This window comes from Protopterus annectens, chromosome 10.part0 (genome assembly GCF_019279795.1).
Source record: "Protopterus annectens isolate FY-2018-M chromosome 10.part0, PAN1.0, whole genome shotgun sequence".
NCBI classification, from domain to species: domain Eukaryota; kingdom Metazoa; phylum Chordata; order Ceratodontiformes; family Protopteridae; genus Protopterus; species Protopterus annectens.
Window position 1 is genome coordinate 1,584,534,244 of NC_056744.1, and position 25,023 is coordinate 1,584,559,266.

The 25,023-nt window shown below is 40.3% G+C and overlaps 1 protein-coding gene across 1 annotated transcript in view; it reads left to right on the forward strand.

Annotated features, from left to right (window-relative positions):
- Window positions 1-25,023, forward strand: part of STX4 (syntaxin 4) — a 1,371,134-nt gene that overhangs the window by 820,596 nt on the left and 525,515 nt on the right. Inside the window, exon 6 of the mRNA XM_044086236.1 lies at window positions 9,437-9,545. Within this exon, the coding sequence (XP_043942171.1) occupies window positions 9,437-9,545 (109 nt within the window). The remainder of the gene's footprint in view (window positions 1-9,436; window positions 9,546-25,023) is intronic.

Here is a 25,023-nt window from a genome sequence, read left to right on the forward strand (position 1 = left end):
AGCCTTGAGCTACCAAGTAAATCTACAAGCTCAGTTCCTGCCAGGAAAACTAAATACACTGGCAGATGGACTAAGCAGAAACCTCATGGACCCACACGAATGGAAAATGGAACCAAGGATTTTTCAACATGTTGACAAGCAAATGGGGGAGCCCAGATATAGACCTGTTTGCCTCCCCCAGAACCATCAATTGGACAAATTTTGCACAAGGATTCCCCACAAACTAGCTTGGAAAGTGGATGCTCTATCCTTCAGATGGAAAAGCCTATCAGTTTATGCCTTTTCTTCTCTGCCTCTGCTCTCCAAGGTACTACTAAAGATCAAACAAAACAAGCCAAGGACGATTTTAATTGCACCAGACTGGCCACGCCAACACTGGTACCCCCTCCTGCACAGTCTGTCACGCTTGGCCCCATGGCATCTGCCTCAGACTCCTTCCCTGTTGTCACAGCAGGGGAACCAGATGCTGCACCCTCAGCTTCAAACCCTGAACCTAGCAGCCTGGCTAATTACCTAATCTATTCCTTACTACCCCTCAGTAAATCAGTGATGGATATCATTTTAGAGGCTAGGAGGCCTAGTACTAGAAAATCTTATGCTGCAAAATGGAAAAGATTTTGTACCTGGAACCAGTTTCAAGGGATGAGCGCAGCAGTGCCCAATTTACCTCAGATTCTACAATATTTGACTGAGATGCTTCATAAGGGCTTGTTCTTTTCCTCCATCAAAATTCATGCCTCAGCCATTTCAGCTCATTGTAGCACAGAGCCCTCCCCTCTTCTCTCGTCCACTGCTCAAGCAGCTCTTCATAGGGGCCAAAAATTTAAGGTCACCGAGGAGAGCTACAACTCCATAGGTTCATAGGTTGGTACTAGGCTAGTCACCCTAGGGCCTATACAAGCCTAGCCATAACAATTCCCTGGCTATTTCTTCCCACACTATTTACTTCCCTGAACCTCTGTGTAGCAGGGCGACTGAAGTGATCCCCGGAGTGAATTTCCTTTCTCCCATTCAATCATCAAGGTTCCTTTTGAAGAGGGCCAAAGAGGTGCTTTGCTTGACATGTATGGGCAGTTTATTCCAGAGTCTGGGGAGTCTCTGGGTCAGGAGCCTATCCCTCCAGCATGTTTTGTTTATTGTGATGACAAGGTTTAGATCCCTGGAGCATCTGGCTCTGAGGGATTGGGATTTCTTTAAGTGTAGCATGTCCAACAGCTCTGGGTTTGACATGGCCTTGTATGTTAAGCAGAGATCGCCTCGGAGTAGACGATATGCGACAGAGTATAGCTGAAGTTTTTTAAGGTGGTCAGCATAGGGCATCTGCTTTAGGCCTGTGATTCTTTGTGAGGTATTTCTGTGGCCTTTCCAGTTGTTGCAGATGTCTTGAGAGGTACATACCAAATGGGGCATTGTATTCTATAATGGGTCTAATGAGGGATGAGTACAGTGGGACAATGATCTCCTTTTTTCTGGATGAAAAGCCCTTAGTGATGAGGTGTACCACATAGAAGGATTTCCTGACTGTTGTGGCGATGTGGTTATTGAAGGTGAGACCACTGTCCACCTGTGTCCCTAAGTCTCTTATCACAGTTATGGTGCTTAGTGTACTGCCACCTATGTGATAATTCACAGGTACATGTTTTTTCCCAAAGGGGATAACTATACATTTCTTGGCATTGAGCTTGAGCCTATGGCTCTGGCACCAAGCATCTGGTTCTGTAATGCCCTTTTGTAGAGTATCCACATAATTTGAGGATTCAATAATGGCTCTCAGTTTGTAGTCATCTGCGAACTTTGTTAGCCAGAATCCCTTAGTGTTGGCCTGTACTTCAGAGAAGTAGATGCCAAACAAGAGAGGTCCCAGGACTGAACCCTGAGGTACTCCACTTGTCACTTGTCTGGAGCTGGATTTGGAGTCAGCTACTTTTACAGCGTGGGTTCTGTCGGTAAGCCAGTTGGCAACCCATCGAGTGACGTAGGGATTAATGCCCAGCTTAGTAAGTTTATCTATGATTCCAGAGTGGGGGATGGTGTCAAAGGCCTTGGCGAGGTCCAGGTAAGCTGTGTGGAATGCCTTACCCTCGTCCACGGCTCTGGAGACTGATTAGAAGAAGTTGATCGGGTTCAGGAGACAAAATCAGCTCTTCACGAACCCAAACTGGGTGGGGTCCAGTGTTTTAAGGTTGCCAATGTCGTTGTTTATAAGTTCCATGATAATACGTTCCATGGCCTTGCAGATCAGGCTCGTCAGACTGATGGGGCAGTAGTTCCTGGGATCCAAGGTGGATCCCCCCTTGTGGAGTGGGATAACTGTAGCTGTGCGCCACTCATTGGGCACAGAGCCTGAGGTGAGGTTATGATTAAACATGACACTTAGGTGAAGTACCAGTTCATTTTGTAGTTCATGTAGTACACAGCCCGAGATGTCATCTGGTCTCAAGGATGCTGTATTCCTAGCTTTGGAGAGTGCGTTTTTTACCTGTGTGGCCATTATTACCAGAATTTGGCAATCTTCCGGTATTGAGATGGGCCATTTAGGGTGTGAGAGGGGGGTGAAGTTGGCACTGAATCGATCTGCCAGGATATTGGCAATATCTTTGGGATCAGTATGTTTAATGCCATTCTGTTGTAGCTCAGAGCAGATCTGAGCATTGCCATTTAGATTCTTGACATAGTTATAGAATGCCTTGTGCCTTGTGGTTGTCTTTGGAATCTTTGGCCTGAGACCTTAACTTTGTCTTGGAGAAACTCACTCTTCCTCCTTTCGAGCCAGCTGCTACTGCAGATTTAAAATTCCTTTCCTGGAAAACAGCTTTCCTTTTAGCAATCACTTCTGCAAAAAGGGATTTTGAGTTACAGGCCCTTATGGCAGTGGAGCTTTCATCATCTTTCATGCGGACAGGGTGTCCCTCAGAACCAATCCCTCCTTCATACCCAGGGTGGTATCCAGTGTGGCTCTTAATCAGTCCATTCATTTGCCTACCTTCTTTCGTAACCCACAGAATAAAGGGGAATGGATATTGCACTCCTTAGGTGTGCACAGACAACTTAGATTCTACTTGGACAGGACTAAACTTTAAAAGAAATCTGAACAACTGCTGGTGGCATTTGCTGCAGGGACAGAGGGGAAAGCTATTTCAAAGCAAACCATTTCAAAATGGATAGGCCACTGCTTTCATGTCTGCTATAAGCACCATGGAAAACCTATCCCACAGGGCATCAGACCCCATTCAACCAGGGCTGCATCTACATCTACAGCCTTTCTCAGGGGTGTATCTACAAGGGACATCCTAGAAGCTGCTACCTGGATTTCTGTACATACTTTCACCAAGCATTATCATTTGCCAATTTTCTCTAAATCCAGAGCTAGTTTTGCCACTGCAGTCTTGCAGGGCCTTATAGCTGGTCCTAATTCTATTTAAATTCCTCCTCCCAACCTTAGCTTTGGGAATCTACTCAAATGTAATGACTGCAACAGTGAAACATGAAGAACATAGTACAGTTGTGCACACTTACCATAAATGTAGATGTTCGAGTGTATTCATTGTTGCAGTCCTGGTTACCTTCCCTCCAGCCCTTTTTTCTTCTTTTTGCTATACCTCTACTCTCACTATGTTTTGGTGTATTTGCTTTTTTGTTGGAGGTATATCCTTTTATTATATATTTAATTGCTTCCCTTTAGGGGGGGCACCTGACATCTGGGGCAAGAAAAACTGATGTAGTGGCATTGGCTGCATGTTTTATACCCCTGACGAACTGACGTCATGGAAGAAGGGACAGCAACCGACGCAGGACCCAAGACTTTGTTAATCAGGCCGACTGAGGGCTACTGCAAGGAGATAACCAAAATGTAATGACTGCAACAGTGAATACACTCAAACATCTACATTTATGGTGTGTACACAGCTGTACTTTTCTGTACACCTCCTCCTCCCCTTCCTGTGTTACCACTAGTTCTGCACAAGATCAGCCAGAACTCTCCCAAAATCTTGCTGGTGACTCCCTTTTGGCCCTGACAGCATTGTTTTCCCCTGTTCTTTCTCACTTGGTCAGGGCCAGTTGCCACAAGTTGCCTCACCAGCTGGATCTTTTCACTTGAAACAAGGGGTGTCATATCCATCCTCGCTTGTTCACTCTTCAGATGACACTAATGGTGATAGCGTTTTGATTCCTTTTAGGCACCTCTTTTTTTGAGGATGTGCCTCAGGTTCTGCAGGAGGCCAGGAAACCCACTACCAGAAAATCATGTATGACCAAATGGAAGAGATTTTCTGTCTAGTACACGTCTCACCATGAGGATCCTCTATCTGCAGATGTTCTTCTGATTCTCTCTTATTAGTGTGATCCGCTACATGCTGGGTTGGCATATTTCTCAATTAAAGCTCACTTGTCAGCAATCTCTGCTTCTCTGCCCTTGAATCCTCCTCTGACCTCTAGATTTGACGTCAAGTAATTTCTTGGATGGTCTTCATATGAGTCCTCCCAGGAAGCCTATTCTACCATCCTAGGCCCTCTATTTTGTACTTGAAAAATTGGCCCAGGCTTCTTTTAAGCTTGCTTCTTCTACTTTCTTGCAACATTGTACTTGGAAGATTGTTGTTTTAGCTCTCACGTCAGGCAAGAGAGTGTCTGAACTTCAAGCTGTCATGGCTATTCCTCCTTTTTAATTTTTTCAGAGAGACAGGGTGTCACTTCATACTAATCCTTCTTTCAGGCCCAAGATAGTCAGTCAGTTATCACTTAGTCTTTCGTCTTCCTTCCTCTTTTCCTCCTCTGTAGTCTGTCAGTAAGAAGGTTCTTCTTACCTTGAATTTGCATAGACAGCTCACATATTATTTGGATAAAGCTAAAGTTATTTGCAAATCTGAGCAGCTTTTTGTTTCCTTTCATTCCAGGATTTTTGCTTTGGTTGTTTCTAAGCAAACCACCTCCTCTGGATTTCAGAGGCCATTTACTTTTGTTCTTTTCATGGCAAATGTTTTTCCTCATCTGTAAAGGCACATTCTACTAGAGCAGTTGCCTCCTCTGGTGCCTTTTTCATGGGTTTGGATACCAATTTCATCCTTGAATCTTATACTTGGCCCTCTCTTCATACTTTCACAAAGCATTACAAGTTGGATGTTATTTTCAGGACGAGAACAGACTTTGCCAGCGCTGTCCTGCATGGGTTTGTGGAGGGTTACTCTGTGCTTTCCTCCTGTCTGGTTTCCTCTTGGGCTTTTATACTATCCCTTAGGTGAAGAATACTGTAGTAGTGTTACATAAGGACATAGTGCAGTTGCGTAAAATCTTCCCATAACAGTAGATGTCCTCTTCACTGTTGCACTATTTTGTCCCTCCCTCCTTTCCTCTCTGTCCTGACTCTTGCCCTGTGCTTTGGTTGCTCTTCTGGCAAAGGAGCCCTTTCCCCTTCTTTTTCATCCTTCTGGGTACGCATGTTCCTATTGATCCCTGGGGGTATTCTGTTCCTCCTGGGGCTTTTCCAGTTCCAAGTATTTGGGTCCATATGTCACCTTTATGCCCTATGTTGGGTGTGGGTAGCGTACGTGCGATATATGGTGCCTATAAGAGCTGAAGGCTTTGATATACTGGTCAGACATTGGAATACTGCAACAGTGAAGAGAAGGACATCTATTGTTATGGTAAGCTTTTGCACAACTGTACTTTCTACACTGTTACCTGCGTTGACCCCTAGTAGGAGGTAGGAATGTGGACTCCTTGGCATTCTTTTCCATTGAACCCTACTTTTAGATAACTGTTAAGGGCTACTCAGACAGATCTTGAAACTGTCTGCATTGGATCATGTGTGGAAGCCAGATTAGGTTTCATAGGTCTGGATATCAAGTTTGTCATTTGTTGATCGTCTGTAAGTTTAATTGGCATAACCTTGTCTCTGTATTCCTCATGTATAAAATCCTCTAATGTTATCTTAAAAGTAAACATAGATGTGCATTTGTTTAACCAGTCAAGGTATTCTATTCTATAGTCTAGATGAATGCTGTGTCTTAATGCCAGCCCGCTTTTTTTCAGAAGTGTTTGTATTTAGTTTTAGTAGGAAATGAATATGAGCTGGTGTTAGCACCATGGAATGCGTCTTCCAGATGTAGAGTTCAAATTAAAGTTTGTTATAGTACTAAGATCTAGCAATTTTACATCAAAGCAAAAAAAAAAATGCAAAAACTGAAAACAGTGTTGCAACCATACTGATCCAAGCAGTATATATTAGATAAATTTCCTCAAGCATACCTTTCAACTTCTTTTCTAATGAATTCTGGACAAAGTGAAAAGTAATGGGGAGGGGAGCAAAGACGTAAAAATCAAGGACAAGATTTACATTTTTTTAATTCATTTAAAAAGTTAATAGAGAAACAGGTTTTGCTTCAACGTGCATGTTCAGAACAGTAAAAGGTATTAAACTGGAATGTCTGACACCATTGAATGGCTTTTCATTGATTTTCTAGAAAAATCAAACTTTTTATGAGGGATAGGGCAAAAATGTGGGACAGAATCTGAGATTCTGCAAAGGTTTGGACAATTGAAAGGTATGTCCTCAAGCAGTAAATAAAATGCAAAAAGGTAATTAAAAAATTACATTAAAGACTGTTGCTAGTTAAATACTGTCAGAAACCGCATTACTCAAAATGCCATGCCTTGTGGGCATTTAAGTTAAATATCAAGTTTAAAATGATAAAAATGCCATAAAAACTGGGACAGTCACTTAAGTTCGACAATACAATAGCCCCATTCCTCATTCATAAAACTGATTTAAATTGCAGCTTAAAAGTCAAAAACATAAGTCTGCTGCTTCTATAGCAACTTTTGAATCAAACTAAGAAGGTGCATCAGATTTTTGGCAACATAACAATAAATGCCAGGAATCTTCAGTATTAAAATAATTGCCTCAGACATAGAATCCAAAAGCCTAGATACACAGCAGTGCTCTCCTCTTTGCTAACTGCAAAAACAAGACCATTGTGGTCCTTTCTGTCCAAAACCAAAAGGCACTGTTAAATGGACATCTCAGGCAAACAGAGAAACCCTCTCCTTCCAAAAAAAAATGTTGCTTTTCCAATCAAACCAGAGGTCTATACAAACAGTCCCAACACACCAGCATGCTAACCAGTCACTTTCAATAGTCAGCAGTTAATACATGAGGAAAAGTCATATAAATCCACTGAGCCAGAATTCATGAACAGACAGCTCGAACTCTGCTGTCTGCCATTTAATAATCAGCTAAAACCTGCTTAAGGAGAAAAATCCTTGCAAATATTAAAAATGAACAAAACATTAGAAAACTGCCCACTCCATAGTTTGGCATCCATCTGCTGCCATTTTTGGAAGCTAAACTATCATGTGTTAGGGTTTAGAAAGCACCTGTTTTATAGTGCTTTGAGTCTTAGGCACAAATATCCTGCCTGCCACAATTCTGTGTGAGGAATACCACATACTGTGGTAAAGGTTTGTTTAAGCAGTGGCCAGTTGTATCAACATTTAGTAATGTAATTAAGGTTTTGTGACTCTGGAGTAGGTTTTATTAAGTAAGTGATTGGGTTTGAAAAGCTTGCTCTCCATGTCATCCAGATCACACAGGACATGTAATTTTTTTGTTCTCCATGAAACAAATTGCTTTTAATTAAGCAAGTTGCTTAATCTCAGTTCTGTTTGAGTGCCATATGCAGTGATAACCTAGAGATCATTCTGAGGAATGCTTGGACAGAGTGCAGTGTCCGACACAAGTGATATTTTATGTAAAAGGATAGTTAGCCATGCTCAAATCATCTTGCTGTATCTGCAGTAATCCCTTGCTGATTATCTGTAATGACTCCCTAATGAGAAGTAGTAAGGGACATCCAGGTGTTTTGTTCCATTGTCTGTAGGTAACCCTTGCTGTGGTGTGAGCGAGGGACACCCGGGTATCTTTGTTGGTAATGATCTGAACTGAACAGGACAGCAGGTGCTGGAGTCATCTTGTAGTATTTCGTGCAATTAAATCTAGTGCCAATAGATTACAAAGGACACCAGAGTATACTTAAGCAGTAACCCATGGCTGGGTGTGGGTAATGCTGGATTTACCCACGGTTAGTGTTGTTTGGTCTGGTCATGAGGGCGAAGCCTGAGTGGCCAAACAAAGACAGCTGTGGGTAAATCCAGCGTTACCCACACCAAGAAGTGGGTTATTGCTATTATACAATGACATTATTTAAGAAAAAAAAAATAATGGCATTGTATAATGCCTCCTTGCTGCCCTTCCGCAACTGTCTGGTATTCTGCGGCAGTTCTGATGTACTGCGCATGCGTATGCTTACGCAGTACATCAGAGCTGTGGGTGGAAGCAACGGAGAAAGCAAGATCTCCGCTGCTATTTACAAAGTGTCTCGCCATGTTAAAGGAGTTTAACATAGTGAGACCGCTTTAAAAAAAGCAACGGAGAATCTCTGTTGCTTTTTTTAAAGTGGTCTTGCTATGTTAAACCCATTTAACATAGCGAGACAGCTTTACAAAAAGCAACAGAGAAAGGAAAATCTCTGTTACTTTTTTTAAAGCTGTCCCGCTATGTTAACTCCTTTAACATAGCGAGACAGTGTCTAAAAAGCAACGGAGGTCTTGCGTTCTCCATTGCTGTAAAAAAAAGACTTATACTAATGGAAAAAGTCCGGGCGACCAGACCTTTTTCCATTAGTACAAGTCTGATTTACAACGTGCACGCTGACCAATCAGCATGCACGTTTTGGAATATTAATGGGGGGGGGTCATTGTATAATGTGCCTTTGACCTTTGGAATTCCTTCAGGTAGAGTACATGAATCAGCTGTAAGAAGTGACAGAACTAGAAGAGCAAGTCAAGCATCCTCTGTAGATGTGGTGGTGTTTGACAAGTAGAAAGTTTTTCTTCAACCCTTAACCGTAGTGTTTTCTGGGGAAAGTTTAGAACTGGTAAATTTCTCATGAACAATGGATTTCATGTTCATAAATATCTTGAGCAGAGTACATAAGTAATGGTAGTGACCAACAGAAATATTCTTAAAAGTTGACACAATTATATGTCAAAACGACATTCACCATCACATGTGCATCTTTGTTTTGACTGCATTAATTACATCACTGCTTTTGGTGATTCACACTTGCTGGTTTTCCCGCCAAAGCTTGCAGTTAATATACAGTAAAATAGCTAGAGGCTGTGGGAGATGAAAGCCCTGCACAGTACCCCTTATTGTGTATTTTTGACATGTGTTAAAGTTTAATTTAGTGCAAGTGAGGGGAAGGAATTTACTGCTTTAACTGCTGATTACAGGAGTGCATGTCATTGTATCTTTTGGAGACAAACTTTAGAAATCCCTGTCTGCAGAAATGCGTTTTTTTCTGAGACTTGCTTTTTATGTGCGCTAGTAATAAGGAATGTTTTGCATGATATGACAGCTGTTTCTTTCCCATTGCAGTATGGTATCTTGCGCCAGAGGTTTGTAGATGCAGTGAATAAATGCAGCACTTTACAGGCCCAGTACAGAGATCGCAATGTGGAACGAATACAGCGGCAACTGAAAATCAGTAAGTCTCCATAATTATGTCATAGCCATATTAGTTAAACATTGGCTTTGTAAGGCCTTCTAGGTTTACACTACTGTATATCTCAGAAAAGTTTTATTGAGTCATTGGTCCTTTTCTCTTCTCACTAACGTAATATTCCCCCCTCGGAACACTGGAAACATTATATAATTGTTTTATGCTCTGGTGAAACTGAAAATGCTGACTGATTTCTTATAGGACAGTTAGATGTAGCAAATTAGAATACAGCAGTTATTCTAATAGTTGCAACATAAGGTGTTATGTATGGGTAAGTGAAATATGTTTTAGACAAAGACCTGCTTCAAGAATATAACCGCTTCTAATGGTTCACACTGGTTATTATTGCATCTTTATCTTTTTCCAGAATTTGAAGACTCGCGTGTTGAATTAGAGGAAAGGCAGTTCAGGTGTGATGTAAGAAGTGCTTTTTCACAAAGTTGCAAATTTATGGAATTGCCTTCCCAAAAATTGATTCAGGGTTACATGGGTTATCCTAAAGCAGTCCCTTTGGGATATATAGAAAGCAGTCGAATATTGCTAACAAATAATGGCAGCTTATCTGCTGAGTAGAATTATTAGAGAAGTGATCATCTTTGATGTATTCAAGGTTTTTCTCTAACAGTGCTGAGCTGGTATTATTCTGGCATTGATAGTGTGACATGCATCCCTTATGTTACCTAGTATCTTATTCTTTTTATTTCTTCAAAATAGCGACTCCACTGACTTTAGGAAGTAGTGTGTCATTTGGTCTGCTTAACATTTGATTTGCAGTTTGAAATGTTACTTCTTTGTATTGTGAGGAAGTAGTTTACAAGTTTTGATACAGAACCGTGCAGTGGTATCCCAAGGCAATTTAAATCTATAAATAAATAAATATATCTGCATTAGACAGAATGCAAACCTCTGCAGAGTGAATTTTAATTTTATTTTTATGTATTTATGTATGTGCTTACTTAGAGTGCTTAATAAATTGCTAATAACTGTAAACACCATTTAAGATTAAAGAAGCTTAGATCAGGAGAGAAAGGCCTTCTAGTAGGTAGGGTGGGACAAAGGCGGCAAACTCCCAGGGTGTAAGTTGTGAGAGGGCACAATCTTTATTACAGGCATTCATTTCAAGAATGCTGGTAATTTATTTGTGGAAGCACTGTGGCTTAGGTCATTACTGACATCCATCAGTGCCAATAATGCATTTTAAGTCAGGGATGAAGTGCTAAGCCCGCCTTAGCAAGCCAATTGTACTTGTAGAAAGGCAAGTTTTGATTTTTTTAATCTCGTACATGTGGACCTTTTTTAAAACTCTAAAATTTGAAGGGGGTGCTAGATTGTTGAGTGGTTCAGGGCATCAGAAAAGTAGCTACATCTCTGGAAAAATAAAGCTTAACATACATCTTGTAAAGAATAGGGAAAACATGCAAAAATTATTACAAGACGGTTTTACTCAAGGGGCAGGAAAAAATGAGCTAGAAGGAAAATAGTGTGAAGTAGAGAAGGAACAATATTAGGCTGTTAAGTTTTCTGTATTTCAGCATCTATTAGTGATGCAAGGCCCATAGAAGGACACACAGCATGTTGCAAAGAGTACAACAGAAGAATTTCCACTGTCGTTCAGTGACAATAGCAGGCAGAGTCTTTAGCACCAACAGAGGATGTTGTACAAGCCTTTAAAGTGAAAGATGTGTTTGTTTAACTTTTAGATAGTGTCTGCTGCAGAAAGTGAGTTGTATTATATTGAAAGGAATGTTTCCCTAAAAATGACAGGTATTTTTGTACAAAACTAAATCTGGCTGCAAAGCTGTGGTTGACTAGTCCCCTTTAGTCCCCCTTCCTTTTCCAGTGCAGAGACTACTTTTTTTTCTTATATAGCTTCACTTGGTTATTAACAGTTCAAGTTGTACTTAGTGATTCAGGAAGCCACAAACATCTCCTGTGCACCACTCATTAATGTGTTGTTGTGCACAATAGTTAGTGGTGGTTTACAGGCAACTCCATCATTAAATTAACTGTGTTTTTTAACTGGGGTTCGATGGATGCACCTTCCTCAAAGTGACATTACAAAAAGCCTTTGTATCCTCTTAGTTGATTCCTTTCAAGACTTTACAAAAAATATGAAAGGATTCTAATTTTTAACCTCAGGTATCCAGAAACGCAGTCAAATGGTTCAAGGGTGATGTATTTATTATGTGTATGTTGACAGATATTTACAGCTGAGCAAAACTCCTTTTTACTGGAAAGGCTTGGGTGAAATATTGTGCACAGGATTAATTTATTTCTGCAGCAAAGTGCAGCTGTATAGGAGAAATTTAGATAGCTTACCTCAAAAATGTTGCATTGTCTTTGTGATGGACAGAGTATTTAGGCTTTAACTCCTCCACCACTGTGGTCAATATTTAAAATATGCAATAGAACCGTCAGTAGTATGAGATTTAATTCCCGTCATTGATACCAGTTTATATACAAATGGCAGTTGGCCATTATACAATAACTGTACACTGCCTCAGGAAATAGCCAAGCCTTGCTACTGCCAAATGAACTATACAGTGTACAGCAACAGATCTGAATTAAATTTGCTGGGTCCTAAGATTTCGCTCACTACAGATTGGGACCACTAACTTCTAGTGCAACCTTAATGACAGTAATTGAAACTTCAGAATTTTGCACACACCCACAATATTCTGTCAGAAACCAGTTGTGTGAGACACTGAAGGTACAGAAGGTCTGCCAATTAATACCTTTTCTTAATGACTGGACTACATTGCTCTGACTGGAGTTTCAGCCCTGACTGAATCTCACTCTGTCCTGCCTGCAGCTTGTAACAGTGCTCTGCTGATGGTGTTTTTCCATATCAGTGGGTCTGCATTGCCTTAACTGATGTCAGCCATGCCTGAACAAAACACTTTTTCATAACTCTGTAGCATAGCACTAGTCTGCAGAACTGTCATTTTACAACATCTTTTTTGTGTTCTCATGGCTGCCAGCCTTGCGTAAACCTCAGTGTTTGTCATGCCCTTTTTTGTAGCCTTTTTAGCAATGGTCTGCAAACAGTAACTTTCTGTAAAATCTTTATTTATGCATTTTATTAACATTTGTTAACTGGGAAGGTCCGACTGGACACTGGTCCTTTTCAGCGGAGGCCCGGGGAGAAAATCTCAAATAAAAGAGTATGCAAATGCAGCAATCACAAAGAACAACACGGCTATATAATATCAATTTTACATAGTGAGAAAAAGTAAAAGTAAAAAAAATACAAATGACAAAAGAAGCATGTTCAAGGCCCTGCCTGAGCCACAAGCTGTTTCTTCTGCCTGCAGCGCTGGTCTGCAGAAATTACCCTTCCATAATAGCTGGACTGCATTACCCTGATTAACATGTCAGTCCTGTCTGAACCTAACATTTTCTGCCTGCAGCCTATAGCAGTGGTATTAGCCACTCATCTTTATCTTGCTGCCTTCTTATACTGCATGAATTTTTTATGTCAGTGAAACTTTGCTGGTCTTGATACTTCTGTCTTGTCCCTCTCCAGTGTTATGTTCATTGTCTAGCTTACCAAATGCTTTCTACCACACTTCTTGTTATGCAGTAGGTGGTTTTCAGTTTTAAGCCGGTGTATTTACACTTGAAAATCATTTTTTTTTTGGGGGGGGGGGTGTTATGGGGAATAAAAGTAAATAAACAGCATTTTAGCAGAGTCTTCTCATATGACTTTGACTCAAGGATAGTAAGAGAGTCGCATTCTAGAAAAGTCTTTCTAAAGAACTTACTTGGTGTGTCTGTGCTCCACAAACAGCAGTATTTGCAAATATTTCATTCCCAAGACAAGCAGGTATGTCATCATCTTTCACAAGTCTGTTATGTTAGCCCTTTATCACTTACTTGCTTGATAGACTTATTCCAGAAGCTTTTCCTCGACACCATTCATTTACCCGTTCCTATTCCTGGAGACTCCAATCCGGATCCCATGAACTAGAATCTAGCCTTAGCAGGATTGACTGATGGCTCCCAAAGTATGTGGATTCCCAGTTGTCACTATGAGAATGAATTGTTTGCTTGCTTCAGCTCCTTGGCTCAGTGCAGGGTATGAGGATATAGTCCCCCCACCACCTTTTTGGTGGTGCAGGAGTGAAGCACTCCTACAGAAATGCTATCTGCTATCTACTCCTCTTCTCTCTGCTAGTCTATTTTGTTGGGATTCAGTTGGGGACACATGATTGTGTACTGAATTGCTGTTCCCTTAAATTTTGGTAGAGGAATAGAGAGGCTGTCCTTCCTGTTCCATGGGTGTTGTTTGCTACTTTGGGGCATGGTGCTTCTTCAGCAGCCCTTATCCCACTTGAAGTGATACTCTTCTTGGCCATCGTCAGAGTGGCTAGCATAATCTGTAATATACATTTCTTTGCTCAGATGGGAATCCAGACTCAGCCAGTGTCACAGCGAGTTTTGAATTTATTGTTCTGCCAGTTTAATTTTTGCATTGGTGGGACTGTTAGTTCTGAGTGTGACACTTTGATAAGGATCCCAGTTGACAAGGGCAGCTTTTATTGTGGTAGCAATTTTCAAGAAGGTTTCGGCACAGAATATATGTGAGACACTAATCAAGGCCTCTGTTCACATGTTTTCTAGTTATTGTAAGCTGGACATCCAGTCCATGGGTAGGGTAGGCATATTATGCCTGCAGTCCTTTGGGACCCTGTGCAGTTCCCTCATTCTGTCTGCTTCCAGCTCATTTCAGTGCTTTGTACTTTCCCTCTATGTAATGATTCATACTGCAGCAGGGATCCTTTTGATGAGCATAGTACACTCCTGTGAACATATTTGCCATGTGTGTGTTTAAGTAAGTTTAGTGCTGCATTTTATGAGCCAACCCTCTGTCTGCTTCTTTCTCCTTTGAAGTTTAGAAGGAAGCCTTCCTTTCCCTTTCTAGAAGACTTCCTGTCCTCTAGTGCTTAGAGGATTTCTAAGGGCAAGCTGTGTTTTCCACCCCACCTGGTATTTTGCAGAAGGGAGTTAGGAGTAGTTATCTCCCCTCCCAAAAAAACATTCATACAGAAAAAATGGTGCAAACACATTTCCCCTTTTTACTGTACATCCTGTCAGTATCTGAAGCATGTGGACTTCAGGATGCTGTGGAAGTCAGGCAGAATGATTGGACATTCAGCTGTTGAATAATTAATTTGATTCGTACTGCAGCAGTTGATCTTAATCAGGCATCTGCTGTTATGGTGCATATTTACCCACATTTGTAATTTCTTTCAAAGCTGAATGTGTTATCTTTACATTTCAGCTTTGGCTGCTTGGCCGCATGGTTGTGCCTTTGGCTGGTGTAAATATTGTTTCCTGTTTGGGGGTATTCAACACGTTGTACTGATGTTTTGCCCAGTCGCAAACTGTCTTTCTGTCTGATTTTATCCTCTTCTGTCTGCTAGTCTGCTTTATTTGTGCACAGTTGGGTGCACATAATTCTGTACTTAATTACTGTTTTCTTAAATTTTGGTTGAGGGATTGAGAAGATGTCCTTCGTCTTCCACAGGAGCAGGTTGCTACTTTGAGGCAGGGTGCCTCCTCAACAGCCTGTATCCCACTTGAAATGATGCACTTCCGGACCATCATCAAAGTGGCTAGAATAATCCGTAGTATACTTTTCTTTCCTCATATAGGAATCAGGACTTAGCTAGTGTCTCTGAATTTTTCACCATTCTCCAGATGGTTCTTAGACTTGCTTCCTACCTTGGAAAAGCAGTTTAAGACAAAATACAGTATCTTTTAGGTAACTTGATTGCTGTGATGCAGTGCAGTTTCAAGGTGAAATGCTGTGGCAGCTATTTCTTGATGTATGCTCGATGTAGCAGGTGTTGAGATGCCCAATTTGTATTACTTTTCATGCCTTTGTGGTTTAATATTTTTAGTGGCCGATATACAGAATTTACTGTCATGCCATATCAAGACATTATTTCAGCTTGGTGTTTAAAATATAAGAAGTAAATGTGTAAAATATAAGAAGTAAATTCTATATTCTAGTGTATTAAACAGAAAAAAATATTTACAATGTAGTTACCGAGCAAAATAATTTATTTATGATATCCTTTAAGTCCTTAGTCATATATTGTTACTTATTTCTGTGTGTAATGTTGAGGCTTCACTGTAGCGCTGTTATGTGATTGAAAGGATGCAGTGCTTTCTCTTAGCTTCAAAATATTTCTATTTGTTTTTGTGTACCGGGGTAGTAGACTGATCTCAATGGACCATTTGCGGGTACAGTTTGGGTGAATAGGATCACATAAATGAGGAAAACATATTTACTGATACAAGGGTATGCTATAAAACATATGCAAAAATATGCTACAACATTTTTTTTCAAGAATCAGTTTACAAAGTCAAAATATGGATGGTAAAATGGAATTATGCTTGGCAGAGCTTTTTGGATAAGATTAGCCATAATGACAGATGGTTTATGCTACAGAGATACTTAGCATATCCGTGTATAGAGGGATACAAAGGCATTAGATGAGGCAAGTGAGAATAGTTGCAGGAGAAGATGCCATGGGGAAAAGACAGAGAAATGGAGAGAGGAATGTAGAAGGAAGAGGAGTAGAAAGTACAGAATGTAAGACATGCAGATAGAAGAGAGAGGCAGGATGAATGAGAGGCAGTAAGTGAGGGGATGACAAGATAAGGAAGGATGAAATGGATAAAGGGTTGTGAGAGAGCTGCAGGGTTCATATAACGTGACCTGTGTGAATGCAGCTGCACTTTGGGTGAAGAGGTGTTCGTTGAGCTGTTGTCTGAAGTCTGAGTACATTTGGATGTCTCAGAGTGGAATGGAGTCCCGTAGTTCCATATTTGTAATTTGATTTCTATTAATACTAGAACCACCTGCTTTGAGGACATATAACCTAAGTTGTTTCAGAATTGTTTTATATTTACCGAATGCTTTGTCAAGTAGTTCTGCAAGTTTGCATCTGGTAGTTGTGTTGAGTTGAGAGCAGGTATAAAGAAAGCATTTATAACCAAATTTTATTCTGAGGAAGGGGTAGTGACTGTAGTATGTATCTTGAACCTAATCAGCCACTATAGCTAGACAGCACTTACTCAGTAACTTGTGTGCATGTGTTAAGATCTGTGCCATTTTGTATAGTCATTCAGAGTGAGTGCAAGCTTGAATGGAGATGCATGCGAGTGTGTTAGAAGTAATGCATAAATCAGTAAACATACAAAGTTTGAAGTATATGTTTCAGTTACAGCTCCTGATGTGTTTATGTACAGTAAATGATTTGAACCCATGCCATGCCTCAGTGTCTCACCTGAATACACAAGGGACATGCAACATGGTGTCGTAATGGAATCAGAAGCTGAAGCAGCTTGCAAACCATGAGGCACGCAGTTAGAAGTGTAGAAATATACAGGAGTGAACTCAAACAGATCAGTGGTTATTCAAAGGTACTTAAACTTGTTTAAATGATTTTTCAATCGCCAAATGTGTGGTGAAGCATTCAGAATGTTGAAAGCAATTACCAAGATAAATGAAATGTCTGAAACAGCGACATATTGAAAAGTGTTCAAAATAATCTCAGAAGTGTTTAAAATGTTTGAAAAGGCTAAAATGACTGAATGGCAAGTGTACAACTTTCATATTAACTAAAAATTTTTGAAGTATCGGAATTGTCCAGAGTGTTCGCAGTGTTAAAATAAAGCCATTTCAGAGAGATTGTTCTGCTGTTGGGCATATTTCATGATAATCTTGCTTAGAAATTGGCGAGTGTTTGAACAAGAATATGATATTTTCATACAAGCTGCATTTTCTGATAAAGGCGGCACATGTTGAAAAGCATTTATACTCCTCAATTTAGCTGGCTCGGAAGCCATTGAGAGGGAATATTCATTTGTGTATGCACCTGGCGTATATGCAGAGGAGGGGGAGAACTGCCATATTGTGCTACAGGCTGAAACATAGGAAGACCCTGAGCACTTAAAACGTAAATTTATAGAAATGTGTAACCCTGAAATGAAGGTTACAATGGAAAGGCACACATTTTGCACAAGAAATCAAAAGCCTGGTGAAACTATAGCAGCATATATTACTGACTTAACAAATGAAGCAAAAATGTGCAGATCTGGTGATCTAAAAGATGAGTTAATAAAAGGCTGTCTTGTATGTGGTGTTAATAATACTGTGAGAAAGATTTTGCTTCAAGATAGTGAGTTAACATTGAGCAAAGCCATTGAGATATGTGAAATGCATGAGCTTACAGAAAAGCATATGAATATGCTTACAATGATAGTTTTACACAGAATATTTTTAGTGAATATGCTGATATTTTCAAAGACGAGCTTAGTAAACTTCCAGTTACATATTCCATGAAATTAAACCATGAAGCAAGTCCAGTTGTCAGACCAGCATGGAAGATTCCAGTAGCAATGCAGAGCAAAGTAAAAGCAGAACTAGACAAAATGGTGAATTTAGGTGTCCTTACTCCAGTAGAAGAACCAACTGAATATGGGTATCCTCCACGGTTGTAACTAATAAGAAGAGCTCAGATAATATTTGAATATATATTCATGCAAGAGACTTAAAGCAGTTAAGAGTCTTCATAGTCCGATGTGTACAGTAGAAGTAGTAGTCATTCTCTTGCCATATTCCAGTTTTTTCTCAGTCTTTGATGCAAAAGCTATTTTTGGCAAATTTTGCTGGATCGCAAGTCTTGATTGTTAACCACTTTCAGTACGCCTTTTGGTAGATACAGATTTTTGAGAATGCCATTTGGATCAATTCTGCCAGTGAAGTCTTTCAACGTTCGATAGAACAAATCTTTTCTGGTTATCCATTTGATATTCTAGTAGACAGCATTATTGTTGCAGGCAATAGTGAAGACTAACATGATAGAAATCTGAGGAAAGTTCTAGACCATGCATGTGAAGTCAGTCTTAAACTACTGAATCCTCAGAAATGTAAATTCAAGCTAAAAGAAGTTACTTATGTGGGTCATTTGTTTACCGGTTCTGGCTTACAACCAGATCGGTCTAAACAAGCAGCATCTCTTGAAATGCCAGTTCCAGAGAATGTCACAACTTTACAACTTTTTCTAGGTATCGTCAGCTGTTTAGGAAAGTTCATCCCAGACTTGAGTGAGATTTCCACTCCGCTACATGCAGAAATGTAAACTGATTCTGGTTGGAACAGCACCAAGGAGCATTTGATATTCTGAAGCAGAAAAATTGCCAGTCCACCCACACTGAAATTTTATGATGTTCACAAACCTTGTATCTCTTTCTTGTGATGCTTCAAGGTGTGGCCTTGAAGCAGCATGTCATCAAGAAGGCATACCAGTAGCCTGTGCATCAAGAACTTTAACCTAAACAGAGATGCATTATGTACAAATAGAAAAATCACTTTTGGCAGTAACGTTCGCATGTTCGAAGTTCAGTGATTATATTTATGGCAGACTTCTCCAAATAGAGACCGATCACCAACCTCTAGTGACAGTTCTAAAAAAGCCAATACATACAGCCCCTGCAGACTTGCAAAGCATGATGTTAAAATTGCAAAAGTACAATTTCGATTCTATATAAAAGGCAAATACTTGTAGCTTACTGATGCTTTGTCATGAGCACCCAGACAAATAACAGAGCAGCATGAAAATGAGAAAGCAGACTTTGCATGGAAGTTGGAAATTTTTCATCAACACATCTTGATGAACTTATAAATCACACAGTTTCAGACCCAGTTCTCCAGATGCTGAAAAACATTATCAGTCAAGGATGGCCAGCATGACAAACCAGTTTAGCACTAGACATACATCAGTATTTTCCTTACCAAGATGAGCTCATAATGGAAGACAGCTTTATCATGAAAGGTCTTAAATTGGTATTTCCTAAAGCAGTACAGCAGGAATATATCAAAATTTTGCATTGTGCTCACCCTGGTACTGATTCAACCAAAAGAAGGGCAAGTGGCATAGTATTTTGGCCTTCTGTGTCCAACGATGTAGAGAACGAAATTCTAGCATGTTCAATTTGCAACAGCACTAAAGTGCACCAACAGAAAGAACCACTTCAGCTGAACCATATTACTGAATTACTATGGTCGACGGTCGCTACTGATATTTTCAAATGGAATGGTCAACATTACTTAATGTTAGTGGATTCTTATTCAGATTGGTTTGAAATTGAACTGCTTCCTAACTTGTCGTCCAGCACCGATATTTACAAAATTGAAGATAACATTTTTCTGTCCATGGTAGTCCACACAAAGTCATTTTTGACAATGGTGCACAGTTTACAAGTCAGCAGTTTAATAAATTTGCTGAGTCTTGGGACATTGTTCATATTACTAGTAGTCCTGAGTATCCACAGTCCATTGTTCAGATTGCAAAACGTTTGTTGGAGAAATGCAAGAGAGATGATACCAGTGTTTTCCTTAACTTACTCAAGTGCAGAAACATTCCTCGAGACAACTTGTTTGGTTCACCTGCTCAGAGATTAATGTCCAGACAGACCAGAACAACTTTATCAGTCAGTAAACAATTATTAGTACCAAATGCAAAAAATAACAGAAAGACCAGTAAACCCCTTAGGCCATTACTACAAGGAGAAGTTGTGAGACTCTAAAGGATATGACCAAGTGGGAATCGTCATGAACATTTTTGAAGAACCGAGATATTGTGTCATACAATCTGAACCTGGGCTGAATGATATGGTGCCTCTGAAGCCAACACTTAAAAGTAGGCGTACTTTTTATTAAGTAAGAGTGTTTTTAATGATGACTTGTTAGTTTCGGCTAACAATTAAAACAGGGTGGGGTTTTTTACTGAAGAGTGATTGGTGTATGTTTATTTTAAAATGTGATGTTTGTGAGAAGCACTTTGTCTGAAGAAGGGCTTAGCCAAAGCTCACTTTGATACTTTGGTTTGTTTTGTGTTTTAATAAACATTTTACAGTATTTGTACAGCAGCAGTTCCCAGTGACGTTTTTGGTTTGCTGATTTATTTCTTTGCTGAACTGGGATTTGGCTAAGCACTAGCTTTATTCTTTTTGGATTTGATCACATTTGGCTTATTGTGCTATGCATGCTGCTGAAGGAGATATAACAGCAAATGGCTCAAGAACTACTATGGAAACAGGCAGCGGTGAGCCTCTATCTGGAACTTGGTGTACTGATAAACTGACAACGCAGAAGAACCCCCTTTTGAATTTGGGTTTTTCTGTTTTGAGGAACAGGATGGAGGAGGTGTCAAAACCATTAGCGATGGACAGAACTTTTGAGGACCTAGTTCGAGATCTGAACTTCAAGGCCATGAGACTGCAACGACTACAATCGCAAGCCGACCATTTGGAGGCTTGCCTGGATTATGGTATTGTCCCGAAAGGTATGCGCATTTTGTGCATGCCTACTCAAGGGGACAGGTACCCAGAGCTATTAGCAAAATGGCAGGCTATTAATCTGAACACAAGTTTTCAATACATAGAATTACTTTTGACTTTTTTCCTACCAGAGACTGAGGAATTGAAACGGGAGGTGTTTAACATAAGGCAGAAATTGTCCAAAGAGTTCCGTGAGCCGTATCATGAATCTCGGCTGGAACAGCTACATCGAGGGCTCATGGACAATGATGAGAAACTAAAAACTACGAAGATGGGAAAGCTGAAAAGGGATTATGAAGATTTCTCGAGGGGCAATATCTTCGTGTGGCCAAAGAATACCCCTAGGGCTTCGAACGCTACTTGGAGGGCACAGAGACCCAGTGGAGTACCTACAACAACAGGAGAACGACGCAGACGATTGACGTCGAACAGGGAGACACGTTCAATAACAACAGTCCCAGTTGACATCGCATCAGATGAGCGGCCAGTTGACGTCGCATCAGATGAGCGGTCTGTGGCTAGAGAAGACATCACAGCTGTTGATGGCGTTGCAGGGATCCTGAGCTCAGCACAACAATCGACGCTGGTTAGTGCCAGTGTTTTAGGAAATAAGAGCACAGAACCATCTAGGCTTGAGGAGACAGCAGACGTTGGGTGTGACAAGGGAAGCCCTATTGAGGAAAGGAAAACAACAAGAACAGGGGCAGGAGTCCCTTTGGTAAACCTACAGAATGCCACAGATGAAGCCATTGGCTCCCTGGACTTACAATCCTGCTCAGGAGGTTTGGGGCGTCAAAATGGCTCCAGGACAGAATTATTTTTTGGGCATGCTGCCTATGAATGTGAGGAAGAAGGGTCCATGGAAGCGGTCATGAGCGGCGACAGGACTCAGTGAACAAGAGGAGAACTTTGAATTGACTGCAAGTAATTCTGTATATGATATTGTATTTAATTTATCTAAATATGTACTGAGTGAAGCTGAAATTTATGTTTTAAACAAAGGGATGACGTTTGTACCAAGCAAAGCTTGTATATATAGCGATGTAGTATTGGATTTGATGTTGTATTGTCGAAGGGTTATGCTGAACAAAATCTATGGAGGGACACAGGGTCCTAGTGTGGGCCTACGTCAGCCTAGTAGTTATGTTCCACCTTTATCACCCACACTTAGTTTATTCATTAATAAATGTGAAAATGACTTGTTTTTGTTTATGCAGGAAAAAGGAAAAGATCGTTTTTACAATCTGAACCCTGAGCAAAGACGGGCCCTAGAGAATCTTAGTAAGAACAAAGACTTAACAATAAAGATGGCAGATAAAGGAGGGGCTGTAGTGGTCCTTGACACTGACTGGTATAACATGAAATTATCTGGATTGTTTGCAGACAAAGATGTATATCATCTATTGAATCCAGTAGAGGTCAGGAATATTATTAGTAAGGTACATGGACGGATTAAATGGTTGTATACTAACATGTATATCGCTCAAGACCTCATGGAATTCTTTCATGTGGATAAACCAGTCATTCCTGTGTTCAAGGCCCTACCCAAGGTGCACAAATCATTGACAGACCCACCCCTTAGACCCATAGTTTCGGGAAGGGTGGGTCACGAGCATTGTCAATATGGTTGGAGTGCACACTTAGACCTTATGTAGATCGTATGAACAATGTTCTGAAGGACACTGCACATTTCCTTAGAGTTTTGGGTGAAATGAACAGGGAAGGTAGCCAGGAGGGCACTATGTTGGTAAGCCTAGATGTAAATAGTTTGTTCACAGTGATAGGCAATGAGTTTGGCATAGCAGCCTGTGTAGGGATTCTGAAGGATGTGGGTGTTGTAGAGAAAGAACTCTTTCTCATAGAAGAGTCACTGAAACTGGTCTTGGAGAATAACATCTTCTTGAGCAATGGATCAGTGTTTAGGCAAGTACAGGGGGTAGCCATGGGTACCCCCTGTGCAAATTCCTACGCCAACCTTGTTCTCTCCTTCTGGGAAAAGAAACATGTTTTGAACCACAGAGACTGGAGTCCACATATAGGGGTTTATCTACATTTTGTAGACGATATCTTTATTGCCTGGAAGGGGGGTGAACAAAGGCTAAATACTTTTATGGAACATCTGCACTCTACCACATCCTTTTTGAAGTTTGATATCAAGAGCTCATGTGAGGCTCTGGACTTCTTGGATGTCACAGTAGAACTTACACCCATAGGCTTTAGTTCCAGATTATATCGAAAAGAGAGTTGGAAGAATTCTTTGCTCTCATTTGACAGCATGCACCCTAGGTATACCTTTTCCAACATAGTGGAGGGGCAGGTTGGCAGGATCTCTAGGATCAGTCGACAGGATGAACATTTTGAGAGAGAGATAGATGACTTAAAAGAATGTTTCCAAGAAAGAGGGTATAGATGTGAGCTAGTGGAAACAGCAGTAGCAAGAGGTACTGCAAACAGGCAAGGTAAATATAGACCATGGCTTGATGTTACAATGAACCTAGCAAGTAATTATAGTAATCACAATGGTCACCGGATGAAAGGTAGGAAGAAGGAAATTATACCTAGGATAACACTAACATATGGCAGTAATGTCAAAGGGGTGTGTGACATCATCAAGAAGAATTGGAACATCATCACTAGTGACAGAAACTTGAGTGGTATAGTAGGGGACTCACCACAATTTAGTTATAAGAGAAATAAGAACCTGAAGGATATACTCTGTCACGATAGGGGAAACAATGAGGTCACATGCCTACCTAGGTCGCTGGGTACTGTCCCATGTGGGGGCTGTAAGGCTTGTGATCATATTAATAGGGAGGCAGTGTTTGTACATCCTTCCACAGGGAAGAGTTTTCATTTTAAAGGGAGAGCTTACCTGTAGGACCATTAATGTGGTGTATCTGGCTGATTGCATGTCATGCTCAGGATATTATGTTGGTAAAACCAACAATATGCTTAAGGTCAGGATACTACAGCACATTTCGTCAATTAGGACCTGTGATGAGCACAATGCGCTATATAATCATGTAAAGGATAATCCTACACATAGATTTAAATTTAGGGTGATAGCCAATGTATTTATTAATAAGAGAGGGGGTGATATTAGGTTAAAGACAGAAACCATAGAATCAAAGTGGATTTTAGATTTAACAGCCCATATTCAACCTGGGCTGAATGATATGGTGCCTCTGAAGCCAACACTTAAAAGTAGGCGTACTTTTTATTAAGTAAGAGTGTTTTTAATGATGACTTGTTAGTTTCAGCTAACAATTAAAACAGGGTGGGTTTTTTACTGAAGAGTGATTGGTGTATGTTTATTTTAAAATGTGATGTTTGTGAGAAGCACTTTGTCTGAAGAAGGGCTTAGCCAGCTCACTTTGATACTTTTTGGTTTGTTTTGTGTTTTAATAAACATTTTACAGTATTTGTACAGCAGCAGTTCCCAGTGACGTTTTTGGTTTGCTGATTTACAAGGAGAAGTTGTGAGACTCTAAAGGATATGACCAAGTGGGAATCGTCATGAACATTTGTGAAGAACCGAGATATTGTGTCATACAATCTGAAGGAATGGCTTCTAAAAATAATCAGATACTTGTATTACCAGTCTCCAAATCAGTGATGCAGCAGATTGCCTGTGCCATTGACACTATTTACTTTACACCTGTTCAAATTCCAGAGGACAGTGTTTTCTTCAAATAATCCTGATGCAATCCCCAAAGTTCTAATTGTGAATGAATCCCCCAGAGACCATCTCTGTTGCTAAACCCAGTCAAAATTTTTATGTAACCAAACCAGACCCAATTCAAAATACACAGCGACTTGGACTTTAGTTCAGATTTGTTGTTGAAATGCTGATGTGATATCTAGCTTGTAAAATGTCTTGTCTTCTCTTATTGCATGTTGAACAAATTAAAGAGGGAGGCTGTTGATCAGTATGTATCTTGAACCTAGTCAGCCACTGTAGCTAGATGGTGTGTGCATATAAGTTATTGAGCATTTGCAAGATCTGTGCCATTTTGTATGGTCATTCAGCCTGAATGGAGATATGCGTGAGTGTGTTAGAAGTAATGAGCGAGTCAGTAAACATACAAAGTTCAAAGTATGTGTT